We start from the raw sequence: 25931 nt of genomic DNA, 5'->3' as shown, positions 1-25931 counted from the left end.
GTGCACAGAACTTCTGGCTATGAGTATTTGTCCTCCGATAAGGCTGCCTTTTCAGGAGGAGCTCCTGTCGCAGCAGCAGGGCAGGGTCCGGCACCTGACCATGTACAATCCACACCTCCATGCTTGGAGACTGAGCAGCGACAGTCAACAGCGTTTGATCTGCCGAGAGAAACAGTGAATGTCATCTTGGCAGCTAGGTGCCACTCAACTCAAACAATCTATTTGTGATGCTGGCGGGGGTCTCTTGTCTGGTTCAGGCACCACGGTCTGATATTTTGTCACTTTGCTCTTCTTTACCCAGCAAGTCCTTGCTGTGGCAACAGCTAAAGGTTATTTATCGGCTGTCAGCCTTCTTATGTCTACCTGATCAGCCATCCTTATTTAAATCATCTGTTGTGATGTGGTTTCTGAAAGGACTGACCCATATGTTCCCACCAACACCATTTGTGATGCTGCAGTAGAATCTCATTCTGGCTTTTAGGTCTCGCTGAGGCAGCGCATGCGCTGCTGTGCGAGACATTTAGTGTACGGGTTTCCAAAGTGCTGCCACAGGCTTTTGGTGGCCTAAAGCTTGCGTGCACGTGAGCATCTGCCTTTCTGGCATGGCTCATTAAGCCTTCCAGCGCGTGAATCATGCTCCTCCACCCCTTGCTGTCTGCTCTCACTACCCCCCTCCCTTCTCCCCCTCCCTCCTTGTTAGCTTGTTATTCTTAACTTCGGAAGCATCTGATGTGAATTCTTCAAGGAGCAATTCACTTCTGACTAAGCCAATGCCGCCTCAGACAGTAGACATTTTCTGGTGCTTGTTTCATGTGTGGAAATGCTAATTATTAAATGCTGCACTCACTCTGCTCAAACCATGGTGTACCGTGTGATGTCAGTCTGATTTGCCCAAAGCACATGAGTGTTTTATTTTTACAGCTCAGGACAGATTACGTCAGGTTTGTTTGAGTTAACAAGGCAAATATATATTTTTGCACAAATAGCCCTCAACCCGTGTTACCCAGATCCCCACACACAGCCCTCACCCAGTGTTGCACAGATCCCCACACACGGCCCTCACCCCGTGTTACACAGATCCAAACACACATCCCTCACCCAGTGTAACACTAATGCCCACACACAGCCCTCAGCCCATGTTACACTGATGCAAATACACAGCCCTCACCCTGTGCTACATGAATTCCCACATAAACCCCTCACCCACCTGTTACATTGATACAACACACAGCCCTCACCCATTTTACACTGATGCGCATGCACAGCCCTTACTCCGTGCTACATTGATGCGAAAACTCAGTCCTCACCCTGTGTTACACATATGCCCACACACAGCCCTCACCTTGTGTTACACTCATGCGAACACAGCCCTCACACAGTGTAATACGGATGCCCAAGCACAGCCCTCAGCCCATGTTACACTGATGCAAACCACAATCCTCACCCTGTGTTACACGGATCCCTGGGACCTGTGGTTCTGTTTTATAATGTAATAAACAAAAATACAAGTTCCAGAATTCAAAGAGAAAACATGGAGTGAAGCAGCACATCACCCATGGAACTGGGAAACTTGTCATCTATATGGATCCCCACACACACCTTACTATGTGTTACACTGATCCCCACATACAGCCCCACCCCATGTTACACTGATCCCCACACACAGTCCTCACTCTGTGTTACACAGACCCCCATACACAGCCCCCACCCTGTGTTACACAGACCCCCACACACAGCCCCACCCCGTGTTACACAGACCCCCACACACAGCCCTCACCCCGTGTTACAGGGATCCCAACACACAGCCCTCACCCTGTGTTACACAGACCTCCACACATAGCCCTTAACCCGTTTTATACGGATACCAACACACAACCCTCACCCCATGTTACACAGATCCACACACAAAGCCCTCACCCTGTGTTACACAGCCCACAACACACAGCCCCACCCCGTGTTACACAGACCCCCACACACAGCCCTTACCCCGTGTTACACAGATCCACACACGCAGCCCTACCCCATGTTACACACAGCTCCACCACGTGTTACAGACCCCCACACACAGCCCTCATGCTGTTTTACACCGATCCCAACACACAGCCCTCACCCTATTTTATACAGACCCCCACACACAGCTCCACCCTGTGTTACACAGACCCCCACACACAGCCCTCACCCCCTGTTACACGGCTCCCGACACACAGCCCTCACCCTGTGTTACACAGATCCCCACACAAAGCCCTCACCCTGTTTTACACAGACCCCCACACACAGATCTCACCCTGTGTTACACGGATCCCCACACACAGCCCTCATCCTGTGTTACACAGACTCCCACAAACAGCTCTCACCCCGTGTTACAAGGATCCCAACACACAGCCCTCACCCCATGTTACACAGATCCAAACACACAGCCCTCACCCTGTGTTACACAGATCCCCACACACAGCCCTCACCCTGTGTTACACGGATCCCCACACACAGCCCTCACCCCGTGTGTTACACTGATCCCCACACACAGCCCTCACCCTGTGTTACACAGATCCCCACACACAGCCCTTACCCTGTGTTACACGGATCCCAACACACAGCCCTCACCCCATGTTAGAGATCCCCACACACAGCTCTCACCCCATGTTACACGGATCACAACACACAGACCTCACCCCATGTTACAGATTCCCACACACAGCCCTCACCCCATGTTACACAGATCCCCACAAACAGCCCTCACCCTGTGTAACACGGATCCCAACACACAGCTCTCACCCTGTGTTACACGGATTTCCACACACAGCCCTCATCCCGTGTTACACTGATGCAAAAACACAGTCCTCACCCTGTGTTACACGAATTGCCACATAAACCCCTCACCACCATGTTACACTGATACCCACACACAGCCTTCACTCCGTGTTACACTGATGCCCACACACAGCCCTCACCCAGTGTAACACAAATCCCCACACACAGCCCTAAGCCCATGTTACAGGGATTCCCACATACATCCCTCACTCCATGTTACACTGATGCAAATACACAGCCCTCACACTGTGTTACACAAATTCCCACATAAACCCCTCACCCACCTGTTACATGGATACCAAAACAGCCCTCTACTACACTGATGCGCATGCACAGCCCTAACTCCATGCTACACTGATGAGAACACTCAGTCCTCACCCTGTGTTACACTTATGCCCACACACAGCCCTCACCTTGTGTTACACTCATGTGAACACAGCCCTCACCAAGTGTAACACTGATGCCCACACACAGCCCTCAGCCCATGTTACACTGATGCAAACAACAGCCTTCACCCTGTGTTACAAGGATTCCCACATACACCCCTCACGCAGCAGCAGCTCCTTTATAAGAGCGTGGGGGCATTACCCACCTATATTTGGCCCAGAATTTAATGTAAATAAAAATTTACAGTTTGTCTGTGGGCACCCTGTGTTTTTTTATTGGCTACAGGCAGGGTTGCTTAGTAAGGAGTGGGTGGGGCTAAATACTATACATCTCACATCGGCCGTTGACACACACTTGTACTTCAAAGTGCGCATGTCAGGTTGGCCAAATGCCTTTCTGCGGTCAACCGGACATGCGCACTAGAGGCCTTTACCATCTGTGCGGGGAGTTCAGCCGCAACTCCTGCACTCAGAATGAGCGCTAGGTGCACCTGCCCCATCCAATCCTGGCGCTACGCTCTGCAAGGGAGCAGCATCTGGATTGGTCAGCAGTTGGACACTGACAGAAAGTGCACAAGTCGTGGAGAGACTCATGGCTATTGTCAGTCCAGCCAGGTTCCATCCTGACTGAAGGCAGCCCTCTCTGAGACCGATGGCGCGAATGCCCACCACCAGGTTGGAAAAAATATGGGCATTTTATTTCAGGCATACTTGGCTGCGGCAGGAATCGGGCAGATCCGTAGCGTGTCACTGACGTGTCTGCACGCATGCAGGTAAATCGTACATTTCCATAGTTGCATGCTCCGGGCGCTCAGCATGGCATTACTTCCTGGTGGCATTTCTCGAGTGCCACATGTGGTTCAAGGAAGCAGTGCCATGAATCTGCGGCACTGGGACTTCCTGGCACCCAGAGCAGCCCTCTGCAAGCTCTACCAGCATGGGGGGGGGGGGTCCGGGGCGGCTAGACGTCAATGGAACCCTTGACCCCTTCCACGCCATGAGTTTCCCCATGTCTTTCATCGCCTGCATGTTCCCAGTGCTGCAGAGTTACCTGTCCTGTGTACACATGCTGCTTACCCCTGGCCAGGGCAGTCCGGAGGTCGGGGTGGTGGGGTTGGAACTTATTGCTGAACCCTTGAGATGACTGAAAGCAAAGGGGTTGCTGTGCATCACCTGGATGCCAGCAGTCCCATCACACTGAGCTTCATTACCAAGGGGCTCCATTTTTATGTGCAACACTTCAGCCAGACTGGATGTTTAGCCGGCGGAATGCTGCAATCTGGGGCTTGTAGTTCCACTTTTAACATTGTATTTATCTGCTCAAAAATAAGCATGCGAACTGCAGATTCCGAAGCTGGTTTTTAAATGTTAAACATGAAACTACAAGTCTCATAATGCAGCATACTTCAGCTAAGAAGCCAGGCTGGACCAGTTTTGCACACAGCATGTTACCCGTGACCAGCTCCAGCTTGGCTGCCATGTGCTACATTTCTCTGTGTTTCTTTTCTGAAGGCTGACTGCCCGTTGTGCGCGGACGCACAGTTTGTAGCCATCAGGTGAATTTACGGCCAAGAAGCAGCGTCGGATTGTTAACACGTCCACTCGGGCAATGCCGAGGGGCCGGTATTTTAATCCAGCTGTGGGACGCTTTTTGAGCAGCCTGGGGGGCCGAATTGGGCGGTTTCTGCGTTGCTCGGATGCCGCCAGCAGCCCAGTGGGTGCCTGAGTGGCCTTTCTGGAGGTAGATGGGAGTCCATTACCTCCCTTTTATCAACAGCAGAGGTGTCACTCCCTTCCACTCGCTGGGCCGGCCCATTAATGTATGCATATCGAGCGGGGGCAGGAGGCCTGAGCAAAAGTGGCCTCACTTGTTTTTAGGTGTGTCTCACCAGTGTAAACTAATCTGTGTATTTTGTTTAACACCCCCCCTCCTTTTTTTGGTCGAGCCTAGCGCAGCGTGCAAGCGCTGCTTAGGAGATGACCTCTTGGAATCGGTCTGTACTTTTTCAAAAACCCGTGCATGTGCTGCACTGTTTCCAATGAGCACTCGTGCATGTACGGCATCCACCTTGCGGGAGTGAGCAGGGGCAGCATCTGTTTTGAATTATCCCGCCTGCGCTTGCTTACATTTGCCTGTCTCACTGTCGCGTTAATTGGAAACAGATGGCGGTCACGTTCACTTTTGCGGCTGCGCGTTTCCTGATCATTCTCATAGATGTTTCCAGCAACGATTGATTGCAGAGAAAGCAAGCGGAATTCGACTCACGTTTCCTGATAATTCTTATAGATGTCTCCAGCAACGAATGATTCCAGAGAAAGCAGGCGGAATTTCTGAGGGAAATAAAGTAATTATTGTCCAATATTTTCTTGCCGGCTGTTATTCAAGCTGCCACATTGTTTTGTGATGTATGGGTGCAGTGATAGTCGATACAACTGAGAACGGTCAAGCAGAAAACTTGAATAAACTGCGGTCTTTTACTACCATCCAGAGAAATTGTACAGTATTTGATTTAAATGAATGCTCTCTGCGGAGTGAGCAGAGCTAGGGTTATAGTATTTTCAGATTTACTGTGCAGCAAGACTACAAGTACCAGAATGCGCTACTCATGCAAACGCAAGGACAGAAATGTCTGCACGCACGTAACCCCTTTTTATAGCACGAGCTGCCTGTTTTAGTTGCAGTTTCTGCAGGAAGAGCATCTCTGCCGATACTTAGTGGTTCAAGGGGGGCAGGTAGGCATCGGCATGTGCGATCAAGATGTGCCGCGGTAGCGTGGGATCACCCTTCCCACCGAACACACGCACTGTAGAAGGCTGACTGATCGCTAAGCTACCGTGCTTGGATTTCCACTGTGATCTGAAGGGTACCGACATGTCTCCGCAGTATGCACATGAACCTACAGAGCACTCTTGAAGTATTTACGAGACGAGAAAGAAGTAGGCGCTGTTTGCGTCTGTGAGCCTTTTGTGGCAGCAGAAGGGGGGAGTACGGTATAGGAGGGGGCGGGGCTCAGTTTGTCTACCTATTGAACAGTACCCGTGAGCAGTCGTTATTATTGCGTGGCCCACATGTTCTGCAGTTGGAGGGCTGCTTGGTTTAGAAGGGCTGTCTTGTTGTGTTCATATAGCGGGGTGTCACTTGCTGCTTAGAGCAATTAGATCGCTGTCCCTTGCACCTCAATACTGAACCCTGCCCATGAAACAGCACCTGCCCTCGCCAGTGTTATCGATTTGAAGCAAAACGAACCAAAAACCTTCTGCATCAAGCCATGCCAATTCATCACTGAGCCCAGGTCAGCACCTGCAGCGCCGGGGGCAGCCACGCATGAGAGGCATTGAACCTGCCCAGCCTTGCCGCCCGTGGCCTACTGACCTACACCCAACACCAAGCGTGGACTGTTGCATGATAGAACCCATCCAGCACTGACCACGCCCATCCACCCGTGAACCCATCCAGCACTGACCACACCCTCCTACCCTTGAACCCGTCCAACACTGACCCACACCCATCCACCCACCCTTGAACCCATCCAACACTGACCCACGCCCATCCACCCACCCTTCAACCCATCCAACACTGACCCACGCCCATCCACCCACCCTTGAACCCATCCAACACTGACCCAACACCCATCCATGAACCCTTCAACCTGTCCAATACTGAACCACGCCCATCCACCCACCCTTCAAACTGTCCAATACTGACCCACGCCCATCCACCCACCCTTCAACCTGTCCAACACTGACCCATGCCCAATTCCCCCACCCATCAACCCGTCCAACACTGACCCACGCCCATCCATCAACCCTTCAACCTGTCCAACACTGACCCACGCCCATCCACCCACCCTTCAACCTGTCCAATACTGACCCACACCCATCCACCCACCCTTCAACCCGTCCAACACTGACCCACGCCCATCCACCCACCCTTCAACTCGTTCAACACTGACTCACGCCCATCCACCCACCCTTCAACCCTTCCAACACTGACCCACGTCCATGCACCCACCCTTCAACCCATCCAACACTGGCCCATGCACCCACCCTTCAACCCGTCCAACACTGCCGTGCTGCCTCCATCTCTGCTTCGCACCCACCACATCTCTGTTATTACTGCTCTTGCTTAATCCTTCTCGCGGGGCGTGTAGGGTGGAATTATTCTGGTTCTGCCGCCGATACATGAAATGTGATCGGCTGCTGAATGTACTTTCTGATGTTTGTAACCTCGCAGCTTGTGTGCTGCACGGCTAAACACTTATAAGATCCCAAAGGCGAGACCTATTGGCTATGCCAATGCTTGTTTTATAAAACTTCGCCAGAGCAGTGTTTTGCAGAAAGGCAATACGCAAATGTGGGCCACTTTTTGTTACCGTCCCCGGGCCGATTTCTAATCCCAATCCATCCCTGCCCGGAAGAGCATGGGTTCACCCTTTCCAGCTGCGCAAGAAATACAGGAGTCTCAACCAACTGCGAAATATTGTGAACGGATCCCAATATTAAAATTCAGAATGATTAGAACTACTGCAATTACTGCATTTTCACGACTTCAGAGTATAAAAGAGGCGACACTGTGCTGGAATGGAAGTGGTAACTCTGCTGTCCGTCAGCCTGGAAGCCGCTCACACAGAAAGTGTTGTGTATTTAGAAGATTCTGGAAGCTATGTGGAATGACATGCTGTCCTTCTCAGTTGGTTACTGTGGCCATTGGTTGGGGCTGTGTAATGGTGGCCCCCCCTGGAGTCGGACGGCTGTGCTGATGCACAGAAAGCACGTTCCATAAGTCACAGAGCAGGGTGTCACCTCATAGGGACACATGGTTGCCTAGTAACTGAGCCAGGGTGTTACCTCATAGGGACACATGGTTGCCTAGTAACTGAGCCAGGGTGTTACCGCATAGGAACACATGGTTGCCTAGTAACTGAGCCAGGGTGTTACCTCATAGGGACACATGGTTGCCTAGTAACTGAGCCAGGGTGTTACCTCATAGGGACACATGGTTGCCTAGTAACTGAGCCAGGGTGTTACCGCATAGGGACACATGGTTGCCTAGTAACTGAGCCGGGGTGTTACCTCATAGGGACACATGGTTGCCTAGTAACTGAGCCTGGGTGTTACCTCATAGGGACACATGGTTGCCTAGTAACTGAGCCAGGGTGTTACCGCATAGGGACACATGGTTGCCTAGTAACTGAGCCGGGGTGTTACCTCATAGGGACACATGGTTGCCTAGTAACTGAGCCAGGGTGTTACCGCATAGGGACACATGGTTGCCTAGTAACTGAGCCGGGGTGTTACCTCATAGGGACACATGGTTGCCTAGTAACTGAGCCAGGGTGTTACCGCATAGGGACACATGGTTGCCTAGTAACTGAGCCGGGGTGTTACCTCATAGGGACACATGGTTGCCTAGTAACTGAGCCAGGGTGTTACCGCATAGGGACACATGGTTGCCTAGTAACTGAGCCGGGGTGGTCAGCTTTAAAAACTAAAAACCAGAACATTCTACAAACATAGATTAACACCTGAAAAGTTGCCTCCCTCTGTGTTCAGTCGACTCTCTCTGGAAACTGGAACATGTGTTCGAGTCAGAGGGAAAGATACGCAGGAGGAAAGAGATGGTGGATAAAATGAAGAGGTAGTGAGTGAAAGTGTAATACTTGGGAGTGGAGTGATAATAAAGGGAGGAGAGATGCAAACCAGAGCTAAAGTGCTAGTGCTCGCTCCCTAAAACGGTAACATTGGCTTCCACCCAATTGGCATATTTAATTTCCAGAAGCGTTCAAGCTAAATTATCATTTAATCCATTCATGTTGCATATATTTTCATGTCCTCCACATACAGTGCCTTATGCGTCACGCAGTGGGTAACTCATGCACAAACTGTTGAATGACCTTCTGAAGACTGAATGTTATGCATAAGAGATTACAGCATTATACCACCACCCCTTATGACTGTCAGGCACGCTCGCTCGCCACAGGTCACTCAACCCGAACGTTTATGCATCACCACTTTCAAATGTCACTAGCCGCCACTGCCCTCAACACATGTGTAACGAGTTGTACTATCTCAATGTTGTCTGCACTTGTTATTATATAGTATTTTCTTTACGTCTATGTATTATCTGTAACATTCTGTATCCTCTGCTCACCTGCCATAGTTCTTAGCATGCGCACTTCCAAACATGTTTATGTTTGAAGGTGCGTCGCTCGTAATACTGTTCCCCAACGGAGCGCACTTCCAAACATGTTTATGTTTGAAGGTGCGTCGCTCGTAATAGGAGCGCACTTCCAAACATGTTTATGTTTGAAGGTGCGTCGCTCGTAATACTGTTCCCCATCGAAGCGCACTTTCAAACATGTTTATGTTTGAAGGTGCGTCGCTCGTAATACTGTTCCCCAACGGAGCGCACTTCCAAACATGTTTATGTTTGAAGGTCGTCGCTCGTGATACTGTTCCCCAATGAAGCGCACTTCCAAACATGTTTATGTTTGAAGGTGCGTCGCTCGTGATACTGTTCCCCAACGAAGCGCACTTCCAAACATGTTTATGTTTGAAGGTGCGTCGCTCGTGATACTGTTCCCCAATGGAGCGCACTGCCATACATGTTTATGTTTGAAGGTGCGTCACTCGTGATACTGTTCCCCAACGAAGCTCACTTCCAAACATGTTTATGTTTGAAGGTGCGTCGCTCGTGATACTGTTCCCCAATGGAGCGCACTTCCAAACATGTTTATGTTTGAAGGTGCGTCGCTCGTGATACTGTTCCCCAACGAAGCGCACTTCCAAACATGTTTATGTTTGAAGGTGCGTCGCTCGTGATACTGTTCCCCAACGAAGCATGCTAACTGTTGCTCATCATTGACAGTTCATGCTTCGTTGGAGACCAATGCATTTCCGTGAATTGCAGTGCCACAATAAACTTATAAGAATTGGAACTTCTATCAGCTCATTCTTTACTTGGAATTACTTACCTTTGGGCACTTCACACCATTTTACACTGAGATCTACACACAGCTCCCACCTGTGTTACACTGATGCCCATGCACAGGCCTCACCCCGTTAGAGTGATGCGAACGCACAGTCCTCACCCCATGTTACACTGATCCCCACACACAACCCTCACCCTGTGTTACACTGATCCCCAAACACAGCCCCTCCATGTGTTACACTGATCCCCACACAGAGGCCTCACCCAGTGTTACACTGATCCCCACACACACCCCTCTCCCTGTGTTACACTGATCCCCAAACACACCCCTCTCCCTGTGTTACACTTATCCCCACACACAACCCTCACCCTGTGTAACACTGATCCCCACACACAGCCCCACCATGTTACACTGAGCCCCACACACAGCCCTCACTCTGTGTTACACTGATCCCCACACACAGCCTTCACTCCGTGTTACACTGATGCCCACACACAGCCCTTACCCAGTTTTACACACATCTCCACACACAGCCCTCTCTGTGTTACAATGATCCCCACACACAGCCTTCACCCCGTGGTACACTGATCCCCACAGACAGCCCTCACCCCGTTACACTGATCCTCACCCACAGCCCTCATCCTGTGTTACACTGACCCCCACACACAGCCCTCATCCTGTGTTACACTGATCCCCACACACAGCCCTCATCCTGTGTTACACTGATACCCACACACAGCCCTCACCTGTGATACACTGATCCCCATACACAGCCCTCACCTGTGATACACTGATCCCCACACACAGCCCTCATCCTGTGTTACACAGATCCAAACACACAGCCCTCACCCTGTGTTACACAGATCCAAACACACAGCCCTCACCCTGTGTTACACAGATCCCCACACACAGCCATCACCCTGTGTTACACAGATCCCCACACACAGCCCTCACAACGTGTTACACTGATCCCCACACACAGCCCTCACCCTGTGTTACACTGATCCCCACACACAGTCCTCACCCAGTGTTACACTGATCCCCATACACAGCCCTCACCTGTGATACACTGATCCCGACACACAGCCCTCACCCTGTGATACACAGATCCAAACACACAGCCCTCACCCTGTGTTACACAGATCCCCACACACAGCCATCACCCTGTGTTACACAGATCCCCACACACAGCCCTCACCCCGTGTTACACTGATCCCCACACACAGCCCTCACCCTGTGTTACACTGATCCCCACACAGTCCTCACCCAGTGTTACACTGATCCCCACACACAGCCCCCACCCAGTGTTACACTGATCCCCACACACAGCCCTCGCCCAGTGTTACACTGATCCCCACACACAGCCCTCGCCCAGTGTTACACTGATCCCCACAGCCAGCCCTCACCCAGTGTTACACTGATCCCCACAGCCCTCACCCAGTGTTACACCGATCCCCACACACAGTCCTTACCCAGTGTTACACTGATCCCCACAGCCAGCCCTCACCTGTGATACACTGATCCCCACACACAGCCCTCACCCAGTGTTACACGGATCCCCAAAGCCAGCCCTCACCCAGTGTTACACTGAAGCCCACACAGCCCTCACCCAGTGTTACACTGAAGCCCACACACAGTCCTCACCCAGTGTTGATCCCCACAGCCAGCCCTCACCCAGTGTTACACTGATCCCCACACACAGCCCTCACCCAGTGTTACACTGAAGCCCACACAGTCCTCACCCAGTGTTGAAGCCCACACAGTCCTCACCCAGTGTTGATCCCCACACACAGCCCTCACCCAGTGTTACACTGAATCCCACACACAGTCCTCACCCAGTGCAACACTGATCCCCACACACAGCCCTCACCCAGTGTTACACTGATCCCCACAGCCAGCCCTCGCCCAGTGTTACACTGATCCCCACAGCCAGCCCTCACCTGTGATACACTGATCCCCACACACAGCCCTCACCTGTGATACACTGATCCCCACACACAGTCCTCACCCAGTGTTACACTGATCCCCACACACAGCCCTCGCCCAGTGTTACACTGATCCCCACACACAGTCCTTACCCAGTGTTACACTGATCCCCACACACTGCCCTCACCCAGTGTTATACTGATCCCCACAGCCAGCCCTCACCTGTGATACACTGATCCCCACACACAGTCCTCACCCAGTGTTACACTGATCCCCACAGCCCTCACCCAGTGTTACACTGAAGCCCACACACAGTCCTCACCCAGTGTTGATCCCCACACACAGTCCTCACCCAGTGTTGATCCCCACACACAGCCCTCACCCAGTGTTACACTGATCCCCACACACAGCCCTCACCCAGTGATACACTGATCCCCACACACAGTCCTCACCCAGTGTTACACTGATCCCCACAGCCCTCACCCAGTGTTACACTGAAGCCCACACACAGTCCTCACCCAGTGTTGATCCCCACACACAGCCCTCACCCAGTGTTACACTGATCCCCACACACAGCCCTCACCCAGTGTTACACTGATCCCCACACACAGCCCACACCCAGTGTTACACTGATCCCCACACACAGCCCTCACACACCCCAGTGGAGTTCCCCTGCCTATTCACTCCCCCACCCAAGAAGTTTCCCCCCCACCCCCAGGTCACTTACCTGCCTGGGCCGGCTGCAGCCAGAGCCCACCAAGAAGCAGGAGCAGGGGGGCACCCCAGGTCATGATGAGGGGGGGGCAGCAGTGAGGTCACAGTGGGGGCAATAAGCACAGCATTAAGCGAGGACCCGCTCCAGTGAGAAGTTCACACGATCTGAGCTCAGCCCGTCCCAGGGTTCGGAGGGAGAGCGGAACCCACCAATCAGAAGGCAGAACAGCCGCGCGTCATCAGTCTCCAGGTAGAGCCTCGCTGCGAGGACCTAGATGAAGCCAGTAAAAGTGAAAGTAAAGAGCCAGAAGTTCCGTTTATTCCTTTCTTTTGAGTTCCTTTTCAATAGTGCTTAGAAGTCCCCTTGCCTATCCTTGCAGCAGACCAGTGATTTCACTCCTCCCCCCCCCTTACCCTTGTGTTATTCCTCTCTCCAGCTTTGACCCTCTCTCTGTATTTGTTTTGCTCCCTTTGCTCCTGTTGCTGTGATGGGCGCTGCCTGTGCTCAGACTCTAAAGTGCTTAGAAGTCCTCGATGTTATTATTGGTTGAGGAGAAGATGTGTCGTTTTGGCCAGAGCGGCCGACTTTAGAACTAGGAATCAGGTTCGAGTCCCAGCGTTGGCTCAACACCCTGTGATTCTGGGCAGATCACTTCACCCTCCCATGTCCGATCTATGAATGTGTCCTTGTGTAATGTGACTGGTGCTCGTGTAAAGCGCTCCCTTGGACCGATTTCGCGCTAAATAAAACTACGAAAAAAACCTTGATTTTCCGCCTTCTCTTCTCTTAGCTCTGTTAGTGCTTAGAAGCCTCTGACGTGACTGACGTAAGGGTCTAGAAACCCACCGCTGCTCTGGTGACCGGGCAATGGTAGGATGAATGGTTTGCGCTTCACTGGCGGTGCTCTAGCGCCCTCCAGCGGACGGATAGCGCCTCTATGACAGGAGATGGGCTGATTTCCCAGAAACGGAGGCTTTGGTCCAGTGGGAGGAGGAGGAGGGAACGAGATCTGAGCCCAGCCCTCCCAGGGCTTGGTGACTGAGGGAACCCACCAATCATAGGACAGAACAGCAGCGCGTCATCACTCACCAGGTAGAGCTGGCTTCTGTCCCCTTGATTTCCCTTCTGATTTTTGGAGACTGAGGGAACCCACCAATCATAAGGCAAAACAGCAGCGCGTCAGCACTCACCAGGTAGAGCTGGCTTCTGTCCCCTTGATTTCCCTTCTGATCCTTTCCTCAGTACTTAGAAGCCCCCGTCACCTGTCCTGGCTGCAGACCACAGTGAAGAGTTTGCACAGGAATGTCATCCCCAACCCCCCTTTGCCCATCTGTAATTTCACCCTTCAGTTTTGACCCCCTCTCTCTCTATTTGTTTTGCTCCCTTTGTTTCTGTTGCTGTGGTGAGCGCTGCCTGTGTTCAGACTCTAAAGTGCCTAGAAGCCCTTGATGTTATTGGCTGGGAAATGATGCGTCGTTAAAGAGCTGCTGACTTTGGAACTTGGGAACCAGATTCGAGTCCCAGCGTCGGTTCAACATCCTGTGATTCCAGGCAAATCACTTCACCTTCCAGTGTCCATGATATGAACGTGACTAGTTGTAATGTGACTGGTGCTCGTGTAAAGCGCTACACTGGGTCGATTTCGCGCTATATACTAACTGCAAAAAAAAAAGTTTTTTACTCCTCTTGCCTCAGCTCTTTTAGCGCTTAGAAGCCTCTGACATGACTACCGTGGTTACTGCATACCAACAGGGAAGTCATGAACTGAGGTGCAGGTGAGATGGGTCAAGGGCAGAAAGGAGGACTGTAGCGGGGGCGAGAAGCCCCCCCCCCCCCATGTGAAGTATGACGGTCTAGGGTGCAAGGGAGGATCCCTAGTTATGGATCTCCGTCCGGCATAAATCCCCGTTGTAGTCCCCCCCACATCAAGCTACCACCCCCCCCGTAACAGAAGGCAGCGATCTTGCGACCCATCACAGCTGAAAGCAGCTGTGGACAAAGCCCAGAACAGTGTCCAGGGCGACACAGTCAGAGCCGAGAACGGGGTCCAGGGCGACACAGTCAGAGCCGAGAACGGGGTCCAGGGCGACACAGTCAGAGTCCAGAACGGTGTCCAGGGCGACACAGTCGGAGCCCAGAACGGCGTCCAGGGTGACACATTCAGAGCCTAGAACAGCATCCAGGGTGACACAGTCAGAGCCTAGAGCGGCGTCCAGGGTGACACAGTCGGAGCCCAGAACGGAGTCCAGTGTGACACAGAGCCTAGAACAGTGTCCAGGGCTACACAGTCAGAGCCGAGAACGGCGTCCAGGGCGACACAGTCGGAGCCCAGAACGGCGTCCAGGGTGACACATTCAGAGCCTAGAACAGCATCCAGGGTGACACAGTCAGAGCCTAGAACGGCGTCCAGTGTGACACAGAGCCTAGAACAGTGTCCAGGGCGACACAGTCAGAGCCGAGAACGGCGTCCAGGGCGACACAGTCGGAGCCCAGAACGGCGTCCAGGGCGACACATTCAGACCCTAGAACAGCATCAAGGGTGACATAGTCAGAGCCTAGAACGGCGTCCAGGGTGACACAGTCAGACCCTGGAACAGCGTCTAGGCCAACACAGCACGAGGACTGCAAGAACCCCAGCAATAGTGAGAAGATCATGCTCCTCACGGGCTGAATGAGCACCATAAGAACCCCAGCAATGGTGAGAAGATCATGCTCTTCACGGGCTGAACGAGCACTGCAAGAACCCCAGCAAAGGCGAGAAGATCATGCTCTTCACGGGCTGAACGAGCACCACAAGAACCCCAGCAAAGGCGAGAAGATCATGCTCTTCACGGCTGAACGAGCACCACAAGAACCCCAGCAAAGGCGAGAAGATCATGCTCTTCACGACTGAACGCGCACTGCAAGAACCCCTGCAGTGGTGAGAAGATCGTGCTCTTCATTGGCTGAACGAGCACTGCAAGAACCCCAGCATAGGCGAGAAGATCATGCTCTTCACGGCTGAACACGCACTGCAAGAACCCCAGCAAAGGCGAGAAGATCATGCTCTTCACAGGCTGAACGAGCACCACAAGAACCCCAGCAAAGGCGAGAAGATCGTGCTCTTCATTGGCTGAACGAGCACTGCAAGAATCCCAGCAATGGCGAGAAGATCGTGCTCTTCATTGGCTGAACGAGCACTGCAAGAACCCCAGCAAAGGCGAGAGGATCATGCTCTTCACGACTGAACGAGCACCACAAGAACCCCAGCAATGGCGAGGAGATCATGCTCTTCACGGCTGAACAAGCACTGCAAGAACCCCAGCAGTGGTGAGAAGATCGTGCTCTTCACGGCTGAACAAGCACTGCAAGAACCCCAGCAGTGGTGAGAAGATCATGCTCTTCATTGGCTGAACGAGCACTGCAAGAACCCCAGCAAAGGCGAGAAGATCATGCTCTTCAAGACTGAACGCGCACTGCAAGAACCCCAGCAGTGGTGAGAAGATCATGCTCTTCACGGGCTGAACGAGCACTGCAAGAACCCCAGCAAAGGCGAGAAGATCATGCTCTTCACGGCTGAACGACCACTGCAAGAATCCCAGCAATGGCGAGAAGATCGTGCTCTTCACGACTGAACGCGCACTGCAAGAACCCCAGCAGTGGGGAGAAGATCGTGCTCTTCATTGGCTGAACGAGCACTGCAAGAACCCCAGCAAAGGCGAGAAGATCATGCTCTTCACGACTGAACACGCACTGCAAGAACCCCTGCAGTGGTGAGAAGATCGTGCTCTTCATTGGCTGAACGAGCACTGCAAGAACCCCAGCAAAGGCGAGAAGATCATACTCTTCACGGCTGAACGTGCACTGCAAGAACCCCAGCAGTGGTGAGAAGATCATGCTCTTCACGGCTGAACGACCACTGCAAGAATCCCAGCAATGGCGAGAAGATCATGCTCTTCGCGGCTGAACGCGCACTGCAAGAACCCCAGCAGTGGTGACAAGATCATGCTCTTCACGGCTGAACGAGCACTGCAAGAACCCCAGCAATAGCGAGAAGATCGTGCTCTTCATGACTGAACGCGCACTGCAAGAACCCCAGCAGTGGTGAGAAGATCGTGCTCTTCATTGGCTGAACGAGCACTGCAAGAACCCCAGCAAAGGCGAGAAGATCATGCTCTTCATGACTGAACGCGCACTGCAAGAACCCCAGCAATGGTGAAAAGATCGTGCTCTTCATTGGCTGAACGAGCACTGCAAGAACCCCAGCATAGGCGAGAAGATCATGCTCTTCACGGCTGAACGACCACTGCAAGAATCCCAGCAAAGGTGAGAAGATCATGCTCTTGACGGATGAACGACCACTGCAAGAATCCCAGCAATGGCGAGAAGATCATGCTCTTCACAGGCTGAACGAGCACCACAAGAACCCCAGCAAAGGCGAGAAGATCATGCTCTTCACGGGCAGAACGAGCACCACAAGAACCCCAGCAAAGGCGAGAAGATCATGCTCTTCACGGATGAACGACCACTGCAAGAATCCCAGCAATGGCGAGAAGATCATGCTCTTCACGGGCTGAACGAGCACCACAAGAACCCCAGCAAAGGCGAGAAGATCATGCTCTTCACGGATGAACGACCACTGCAAGAATCCTAGCAATGGCGAGAAGATCGTGCTCTTCACTGTCAGGGCTCGAGGAGGTGTCACTCTCAATCCTCAGGAGCGAAGCTAGATCCCACCTTCCCCGAGGATACGGTAAGCCTCCTACTATAATACAACAGGAAGCTCATATGTGACCCCAGGGAGGGATGGGTAGACTTGGAACTTCCAGGAAGGAGACACAGCGCAGGAGGGAACAACGTATTTGGAATCACTAGTAGAGACAGTGAAAGAGAAAAGGATGTCCAAGCATTAATATCTGAACATTGGAAATATTATCGCAAGTGTGGTATCTACGTGTGTCTTGACAAGATTGCGTATGGTCTCAACTCACCTTTTACATATAGAGCCGCATCTCCAATGTACGCCTTGAGCACTTTAAAGTCTAAATGCTATCTCAGCATACAGCAACTGTAGCTGAAGGTAAAAGTTTCTCTTGATACACGTTTTATTCACAGTGTCCGGAGGAGACAGAAAGTTGTAGAATCCTCATTAAGTATCAAGGAAATGAAAGTATTGAAACTTCGGACAGGTTTGGAAGTTAAACTAGTCTCGAGACAAGGATTAGCAACAAGTAATTACACACGCGAGCCGTGAATGTTCAGTGTTGCAGCCAGTTGAAAGGAAACAATTCTTGAAGTGATTCCAGCCAAATATTCACCTTAGTTGTGATGCTGAGGACAAATTTTAATGCCGGTTACAATGTGTGTTTGTTTGCGGCAGTTGGATCGAAAATGCAGCGTGTCTAAAGTTCCGGGAGAAACAGGGGGCGTGTTCGCTGAACCGTAACCAACGGTAATGAGGATGCAGACACGGAAGTTCAGAGCGTAATTCTCCAAATGGATATAGTTGCGAATTCTTCCTACATAGTTGCAGGATGGTTGATGAGGAAGCCGTAAGCGGCGAGCAGGAATCTTGAAAAAGACGCCGTGAGTGGCGTTGCAGGGACGTTTGATGAGGACGCCGATAATGGCGTGCAGGGAAGTTTGACGAGGTCGCCGATAACGGCGTGCAGGAAAGTTGCTGAAGACGCCGCAAGTGGCGCGCAGAATCGTCGACTTGAATTCTTCCAGGAACCAAGATGAATCCACCAGTACGGGCAGTATTCTCACAGGAAATGAGAAGTCAAGCAAAGAAGGAGAGGGCGGATCTCTATTTGAAGGCAGCGAGAGCTGTGATTCGTCAGCAGGCATCATGAGACCACACACAATCTTGTTGACCAGTGCAATGCATGATGGTATTTGTAGTGAGATAGAAGAATATGGGACCAAACTAGGTGTGGGACGTCTTGCGGGTAACAGTTCTCCCCCTTAAAGGTAGCCTAACAGGGCGAGGTTTGTTGGGGTGTAGGGCATGGAATCTGCGTACTAGCTGAGGTGCGTGCACATGATCTGCTAATTCCCATGTTCTCACCTCTGCGGGGTAACCCACCCAATCTATCAGGTACTGCAATTTCCCGTGATGTCTTCGAGAATCTATTATTTTTTCGACCTCATATTCAAGTTCCCCTTCTATTGCAATGGGAGGAGGTGAAGGTTCAGGACAGGAAGGCTTTATATATGGTTTCAGTAAGGAGATGTGGAATACAGGATGTATTTGCATTTCTTGGGGTAACTCGAGTTTCATCACTACAGGGGAGATAACCTTTACAATTCGATAAGGGCCTACATATCGAGGTTGCAATTTTCTAGTCCCTGCTAGACGAAGGTTTCTTGTTGCTAACCACACTTGATCCCCTGTTTCATATTTAGGACCTTCTTGTCTGTGTTTGTCTGCTTGCGTTTTCATCTGCATTTTAGTGTTGTTTAGTTCTTTTTTTGCCTGATTCCATATGTTCTGTAAATTTGTGTGATGCTCAGTAACTGCCGGGATTTCAGATAGGGATACTGGGAGATGTAGAGGCAAACATTTAGGGTGATATCCCTGAGCGAAAAAGAAAGGGGAGATCTTGGTGGCAGAATGCATGGAATTGTTGTAGGCAAATTCGGCGAGGGCTAATGCCATTACCCAATCACTCGAGAGGGTACTTAATAAACATCTAAGGTATTGTTCTAATGTTTGATTCGTCCTCTCTGTTTGACCATCTGTTTGGGGATGGTAAGCAGATGATAGACGATGATCTATATGTAAAGCTTGACACAATCCTTGCCAGAATCTGGAAACAAATTGGGGCCCTCTGTCAGACACAATGATTGAAGGCAACCCATGCAAACGAACTATTTGTTCTATAAAAATGTCTGCAAGTTCTCGGGCCTTGGGTACCTGTTTTAATGGTATGAAATGGGACATCTTGGAGAGCATGTCTACTTCAACAAGGATTGTTGTGTATCCTCTTGAATTGGGCAGATCAGTGATAAAGTCAAGACTAATAGAGTGCCAAGGGGTTGGTGGGATAGGTAATGGTTGCAGAAGTCCAGCAGGGGCACAGTGTAACGATTTCTGTCGGGCACATGTAGGACAAGCCCTCACAAACTTAAATACATCCTGAGTCATTCCTTTCCACCAAAACCATCTCTTGCATATTTGAAGGGTCTTATCTTGCCCCGGATGTCCAACTAAAGGTAAAGAATGACACCATTGAAGGATTGTTCCACGAATTTCTTCAGAAGGTACATATATACAATTATCGTGGAGAAAGATACCGTTATCGATTTTATTGAGAGGATCGTTTAACCAATCTTCATGAGACATAGTGGCGTATTCTTCATAGAGTTTTGTCATGATTGAGTCAGGGACCTCTTGGTTCTTTTCACCTATAGCCACTATTTTGTTATCAGGGATGATGGGTACGGGAGTGTCAATGACCAGTTTGGACTCAATGCCTAATCTAGATAAAGCATCTGCTTTGCCGTGTTGATTTCCAGGACGGAATGAAATGACAAAATTGTATTCACTAAAGAAGGACACCCATCGCATTTGTCTCGGTGTAAGAGCTCGCGCTGATTTAAAAAACTGTAAATTACGGTGATCGGAGTAGATAGTGATCACATGAGGCGAACCAAGGAGGTAATGACGCCACTCTTGAAAGGCTAACTTAATGGCTAAAAGCTCTCTTTCACCAATCGTGTAGTTTTGCTCTGCTGGGAGCAAGGTCTTTGAGAAGTATGCAATGGGATGGAGCGTTCCCGTCTTGTGGTCTCGTTGAGACAATATCCCTCCCACAGCATATTGTGAGGCGTCGGCCTCTATGAAGTAAGGTCTTGTCTCATCAGCATGCCTTATTATGGGGGCTGAAGTGAATTTGTTCTTTAGTTCCTGAAACGCTGTTTCGGCAGCCTTATCCCATAGGAAGGGAGTTCCTTTCTTTAATAGTCGAGTGATAGGACGGATTAGATCAGAGAAATGATCTATGAAGCTCCTATAGAAATTGGCAAACCCGAGGAAGGATTGCACCTCTTTCACGTTCTGAGGGCTTGCCCATTTGAGTATGGCTGATATCTTAGCTGGATCCATTTGTAATCCATCCGCGGATATCACAAACCCTAAAAAGTCAACCTTGTTAGCATGAAAAAGACATTTGTCTAACTTGGCGAATAGATGGTTGTCTTGGAGACATTGTAAAACGGTCTTCACATGGGATACATGCTCCTGTTCATTTTGGGAATAAATAAGAATATCGTCGATGGATACGATTACGAATACATCTAGATATTCTCTCAACACTTCATTCATAAAGAATTGAAAGGCAGCAGGAGCATTACATAATCCGAAGGGCATTACGCAGTACTCATACAGACCGAACTTGGTGCGGAATGCCGTCTTCCACTCATCCCCTTCTCGTACTCGAATCAAATGATAGGCTCCACGGAGATCCAGCTTGGTGAAGATTTTGGCTTTGCGTACTTGATCTAAGAGAGTAGAGATGAGTGGAAGAGGGTATCTGTTTTTGATCGTCACCTTGTTTAAGGCGCGATAGTCCAAGCACGCTCTTAAGCCACCCTCCTGCTTGGGTATGAAAAAGATGGGCGAAGACACTGGTGAGGTTGAATGACGGATGAAACCTTTCTGAAGCATATCATTGAGATATTCCTGTAAATATTTGGTTTCAGGTTCCGTAAGGGCATAGATTCTGCTAAGAGGTAATTCTGCCCCAGGGACTAGGTCTATTCTGCAATCAAAAGATCTATGTGGGGGCAATTCCACTGCTTTAATTTCATCAAATACCGTAACGAAGTCCTGGTATTCTACAGGAAGAGTAGAATGATAGGTAGACCCAGCACAATACAAAGGAACATGCATCTGTATCATGTCTTGATAACAATGTTCTATACAGTAAGATGAATTTAGCGTGAGGGTTCGATTTCTCCAATCTATGCTGGGATTATGTCTTTGCAACCAAGGAACTCCCACAATTGCTCCAAAAGGAGGGGTATCAATCAGATCAAAGATTATTTTCTCCGTATGACCATTATCACAGGTCATAAGCAGCTCGGGGGTCTGGAACGTTACTAACCCTGAGGATAAAGCTGATCCATCAACAGCTCTTACTTTTTCAGGTTGTGCTTTTTGAATGAACTCAATACCAAAAGATCTGGCTAAGGCTATGTCAAGGAAATTGCCAGTGGCTCCTGAATCTACCATGACAGATAAGGATTTTCTATGTTGTGGGGATAAGATAAGTACCACTGATATTGCCAAATGTTTGGATATTAGAGAGAAGGTGTTGGCCAGACAGGGTGAGACCTGTGGACAAGCTAGACTTGGAAGAATGGTCTCATGATCATCCAAGTCTAAAAGTTTTCCGATTGTACTGCGGATATTGTCTTGTTCGCAGGAGGCTTTTTACCTGCACGGGATTTATTAGGGCATTCTTGGGCATAATGCCCTTCTTTCCCACAATAAAGACACAGATTCAACTTTCTTCTCTTGTCTTTTTCTTCTTGTGTCAAGGGTCCTTTAATGCTTCCTATTTGCATTGGTTCACTAGAGTCTTTCTTTTCTATTCTAGGGATCTGGATACGTGTAAAGTCTACCTTGCCCTTTTCCCCTTTGCGTTCGTGTAGCCTGTGTTCTAATTTTACAACTAGATCGATGAAAGATGCACAATCTTCAGGAGGATCTACAATTTGGGACAAAATATCTTTTAGTTCATCTCTCAACCCTCTGTAAAACAATGAAGTTCTCTTGGCTTCAGGCCATTGCGTCTCTGTAACCAGGCGGTTAAAAGTTGTTATATAGGTTAGTAGATCTTTTGAACCTTGTTTTAACCCAAGTAGCTCGTTATCACTAGCCTGCATATATGAATGTCTGGCAAATAAGCGTTTCATGCTTTCTTTAAACAGGGTTAAATTATACAAGATAGGGTCGTCATTTTCCACTAAAGGAACGGCCCATAATGCCGCATTCCCCGATAGGTAGGATATAATGAAAGCTACTTTTGCAGCGTCATCAGGAAACGCTGCCGCCTTACTGAGAAACTGTAAATGGCACTGATTCATAAAGACAGCGAATTTACTGCTATCACCAGAAAATCTCTCAGGCATGGCTAAAGGTGTTTGTGGAGCTGTGACCACAGTGACGTTCACAGGGGGGGGTTCGGGTTGTCTGTAGAGGTACTCGGGAAGGAAGGACCTTGAAAGCGAGCAGGCTGAATATAGGGTTTCTTATACAGGGATCCACTGTCTACGCCTAGAGTTTTCTGACTTCTTAACATGTCTATTTCTAATACCAATCTTTGATTTTCGGTCTTTACCTCTCTGAGTTCAGTTTGTAAAGTAACTAAGGCTGCAGCGAGATCCGTCATGGATAGTTCAGGATGCTCAGGAGTAGATATTCCCGGCATCAGAGTCTCTTTGTCCATGCTTCGCTCGGGGGATTTATAAAACGTGGGCTTGACTTTCTGTCAGGGCTCGAGGAGGTGTCACTCTCAATCCTCAGGAGCGAAGCTAGATCCCACCTTCCCCGAGGATACGGTAAGCCTCCTACTATAATACAACAGGAAGCTCATATGTGACCCCAGGGAGGGATGGGTAGACTTGGAACTTCCAGGAAGGAGACACAGCGCAGGAGGGAACAACGTATTTGGAATCACTAGTAGAGACAGTGAAAGAGAAAAGGATGTCCAAGCATTAATATCTGAACATTGGAAATATTATCGCAAGTGTGGTATCTACGTGTGTCTTGACAAGATTGCGTATGGTCTCAACTCACCTTTTACATATAGAGCCGCATCTCCAATGTACGCCTTGAGCACTTTAAAGTCTAAATGCTATCTCAGCATACAGCAACTGTAGCTGAAGGTAAAAGTTTCTCTTGATACACGTTTTATTCACAGTGTCCGGAGGAGACAGAAAGTTGTAGAATCCTCATTAAGTATCAAGGAAATGAAAGTATTGAAACTTCGGACAGGTTTGGAAGTTAAACTAGTCTCGAGACAAGGATTAGCAACAAGTAATTACACACGCGAGCCGTGAATGTTCAGTGTTGCAGCCAGTTGAAAGGAAACAATTCTTGAAGTGATTCCAGCCAAATATTCACCTTAGTTGTGATGCTGAGGACAAATTTTAATGCCGGTTACAATGTGTGTTTGTTTGCGGCAGTTGGATCGAAAATGCAGCGTGTCTAAAGTTCCGGGAGAAACAGGGGGCATGTTCGCTGAACCGTAACCAACGGTAATGAGGATGCAGACACGGAAGTTCAGAGCGTAATTCTCCAAATGGATATAGTTGCGAATTCTTCCTACATAGTTGCAGGATGGTTGATGAGGAAGCCGTAAGCGGCGAGCAGGAATCTTGAAAAAGACGCCGTGAGTGGCGTTGCAGGGACGTTTGACGAGGACGCCGATAATGGCGTGCAGGGAAGTTTGACGAGGGCGCCGATAATGGCGTGCAGGGAAGTTTGACGAGGTCGCCGATAACGGCGTGCAGGAAAGTTGCTGAAGACGCCGCAAGTGGCGCGCAGAATCGTCGACTTGAATTCTTCCAGGAACCAAGATGAATCCACCAGGACGGGCAGTATTCTCACAGGAAATGAGAAGTCAAGCAAAGAAGGAGAGGGCGGATCTCTATTTGAAGGCAGCGAGAGCTGTGATTCGTCAGCAGGCATCATGAGACCACACACAATCTTGTTGACCAGTGCAATGCATGATGGTATTTGTAGTGAGATAGAAGAATATGGGACCAAACTAGGTGTGGGACGTCTTGCGGGTAACATTCACGACTGAACGCGCACTGCAAGAACCCCAGCAGTGGTGAGAAGATCGTGCTCTTCATTGGCTGAATGAGCACTGCAAGAACCCCAGCAAAGGCGAGAAGATCATGCTCTTCACGACTGAACGCGCACTGCAAGAACCCCTGCAGTGGTGAGAAGATCGTGCTCTTCATTGGCTGAACGAGCACTGCAAGAACCCCAGCAAAGGCGAGAAGATCATGCTCTTCACGGCTGAACGACCACTGCAAGAATCCCAGCAAAGGTGAGAAGATCATGCTCTTCACGGATGAACGACCACTGCAAGAATCCCAGCAATGGCGAGAAGATCATGCTCTTCACGGGCTGAACGAGCACTGCAAGAACCCCTGCAGTGGTGAGAAGATCGTGCTCTTCATTGGCTGAACGAGCACCGCAAGAATCCCAGCAAAGGTGAGAAGATCATGCTCTTCACGGGCTGAACGAGCACTGCAAGAACCCCAGCAAAGGCGAGAAGATCATGCTCTTCACGGATGAACAACCACTGCAAGAATCCCAGCAATGGCGAGAAGATCGTGCTCTTCATGACTGAACGCGCACTGCAAGAACCCCAGCAAAGGCGAGAAGATCATGCTCTTCACGGGCAGAACGAGCACCCCAAGAACCCCAGCGATGACGAGATCATCATGCGCATCACAGGCTGAACCAGCACCTCATGAACCCCAGCAATGGCGAGAAGATTATGCTGTGTAAATATGTAATTTCTTAAAATGTAATCTTGAGTGAATTTTCAACTTGTATATATGTAACTATAACCACTAGTAGCTGTAGTAGACGTATGTACTTACTACCATTCTTATGTGATTTTAGAGTTTATCCGTTTGTATCTTTTATGGTATTCATGTTCTCTGAAGTCCTTATGTAATGTAACTGGCTCTATTGTAAAGTGCTCTGACACCTTCGGGTAAAGTACACGCTATATAAAAACTGGAAATTCCCCGCTGCTCTGGTGACAGAGCTTGTTTGAGGTGATTAAAGGCTTGCGCTTCACTTGCGGTGCTCTAGCGCCCTCCAGCTGACGGATACCGCCTCTGTGACAGGAGATGGGCTGATTTCCCAGAAACTGAGGCTTTGGTACAGTGGAGGGTGAAGGAGGAGGGAACTTCTGAAGAGAACTAAACAAGATCTGTGCCCAGTCTGTGTCAGGGCTTGGACGCCGAGAGGGAACCCACCAATCAGATGGCAGTACACCATCGCGTCATCACTCACAAGGTAAAGCCTCGCTGCGAGGAGCTAGATAAAGTGAAAGTAAAAAGGAGCCAGAAGTGTCGTTTTTAGGTCAAGCTAGACAGCTCATTGGCTGTCTCTTCGAGACCTGCTGTAACCAGTCAGTGGACTTCAAG

The 25931-nt window shown here is 49.9% G+C and overlaps 1 protein-coding gene across 4 annotated transcripts in view; it reads right to left on the bottom strand.

The window, feature by feature from the left end:
• LOC146829753 (class I histocompatibility antigen, Gogo-C*0203 alpha chain-like) overlaps positions 1–12933 on the bottom strand; it is a 439978-nt gene extending 427045 nt beyond the window's left edge. For all 4 annotated transcript variants that reach the window (XM_085608479.1, XM_085608480.1, XM_085608481.1 and 1 more), the window contains exon 1: positions 12780–12933. In XM_085608479.1, the coding sequence (XP_085464605.1) occupies positions 12780–12843 (64 nt within the window). In that variant the 5' untranslated portion in view covers positions 12844–12933. The remainder of the gene's footprint in view (positions 1–12779) is intronic.
• Between the last annotated feature and the right edge of the window lie 12998 nt (positions 12934–25931).

Source organism: Triturus cristatus, chromosome 5_2 (genome assembly GCF_964204655.1).
Source record: "Triturus cristatus chromosome 5_2, aTriCri1.1, whole genome shotgun sequence".
NCBI lineage: Eukaryota > Metazoa > Chordata > Amphibia > Caudata > Salamandridae > Triturus > Triturus cristatus.
The sequence above is the reverse complement of the archived record's forward strand: the minus strand, read 5'-3'. Positions and strand labels throughout refer to the sequence as shown.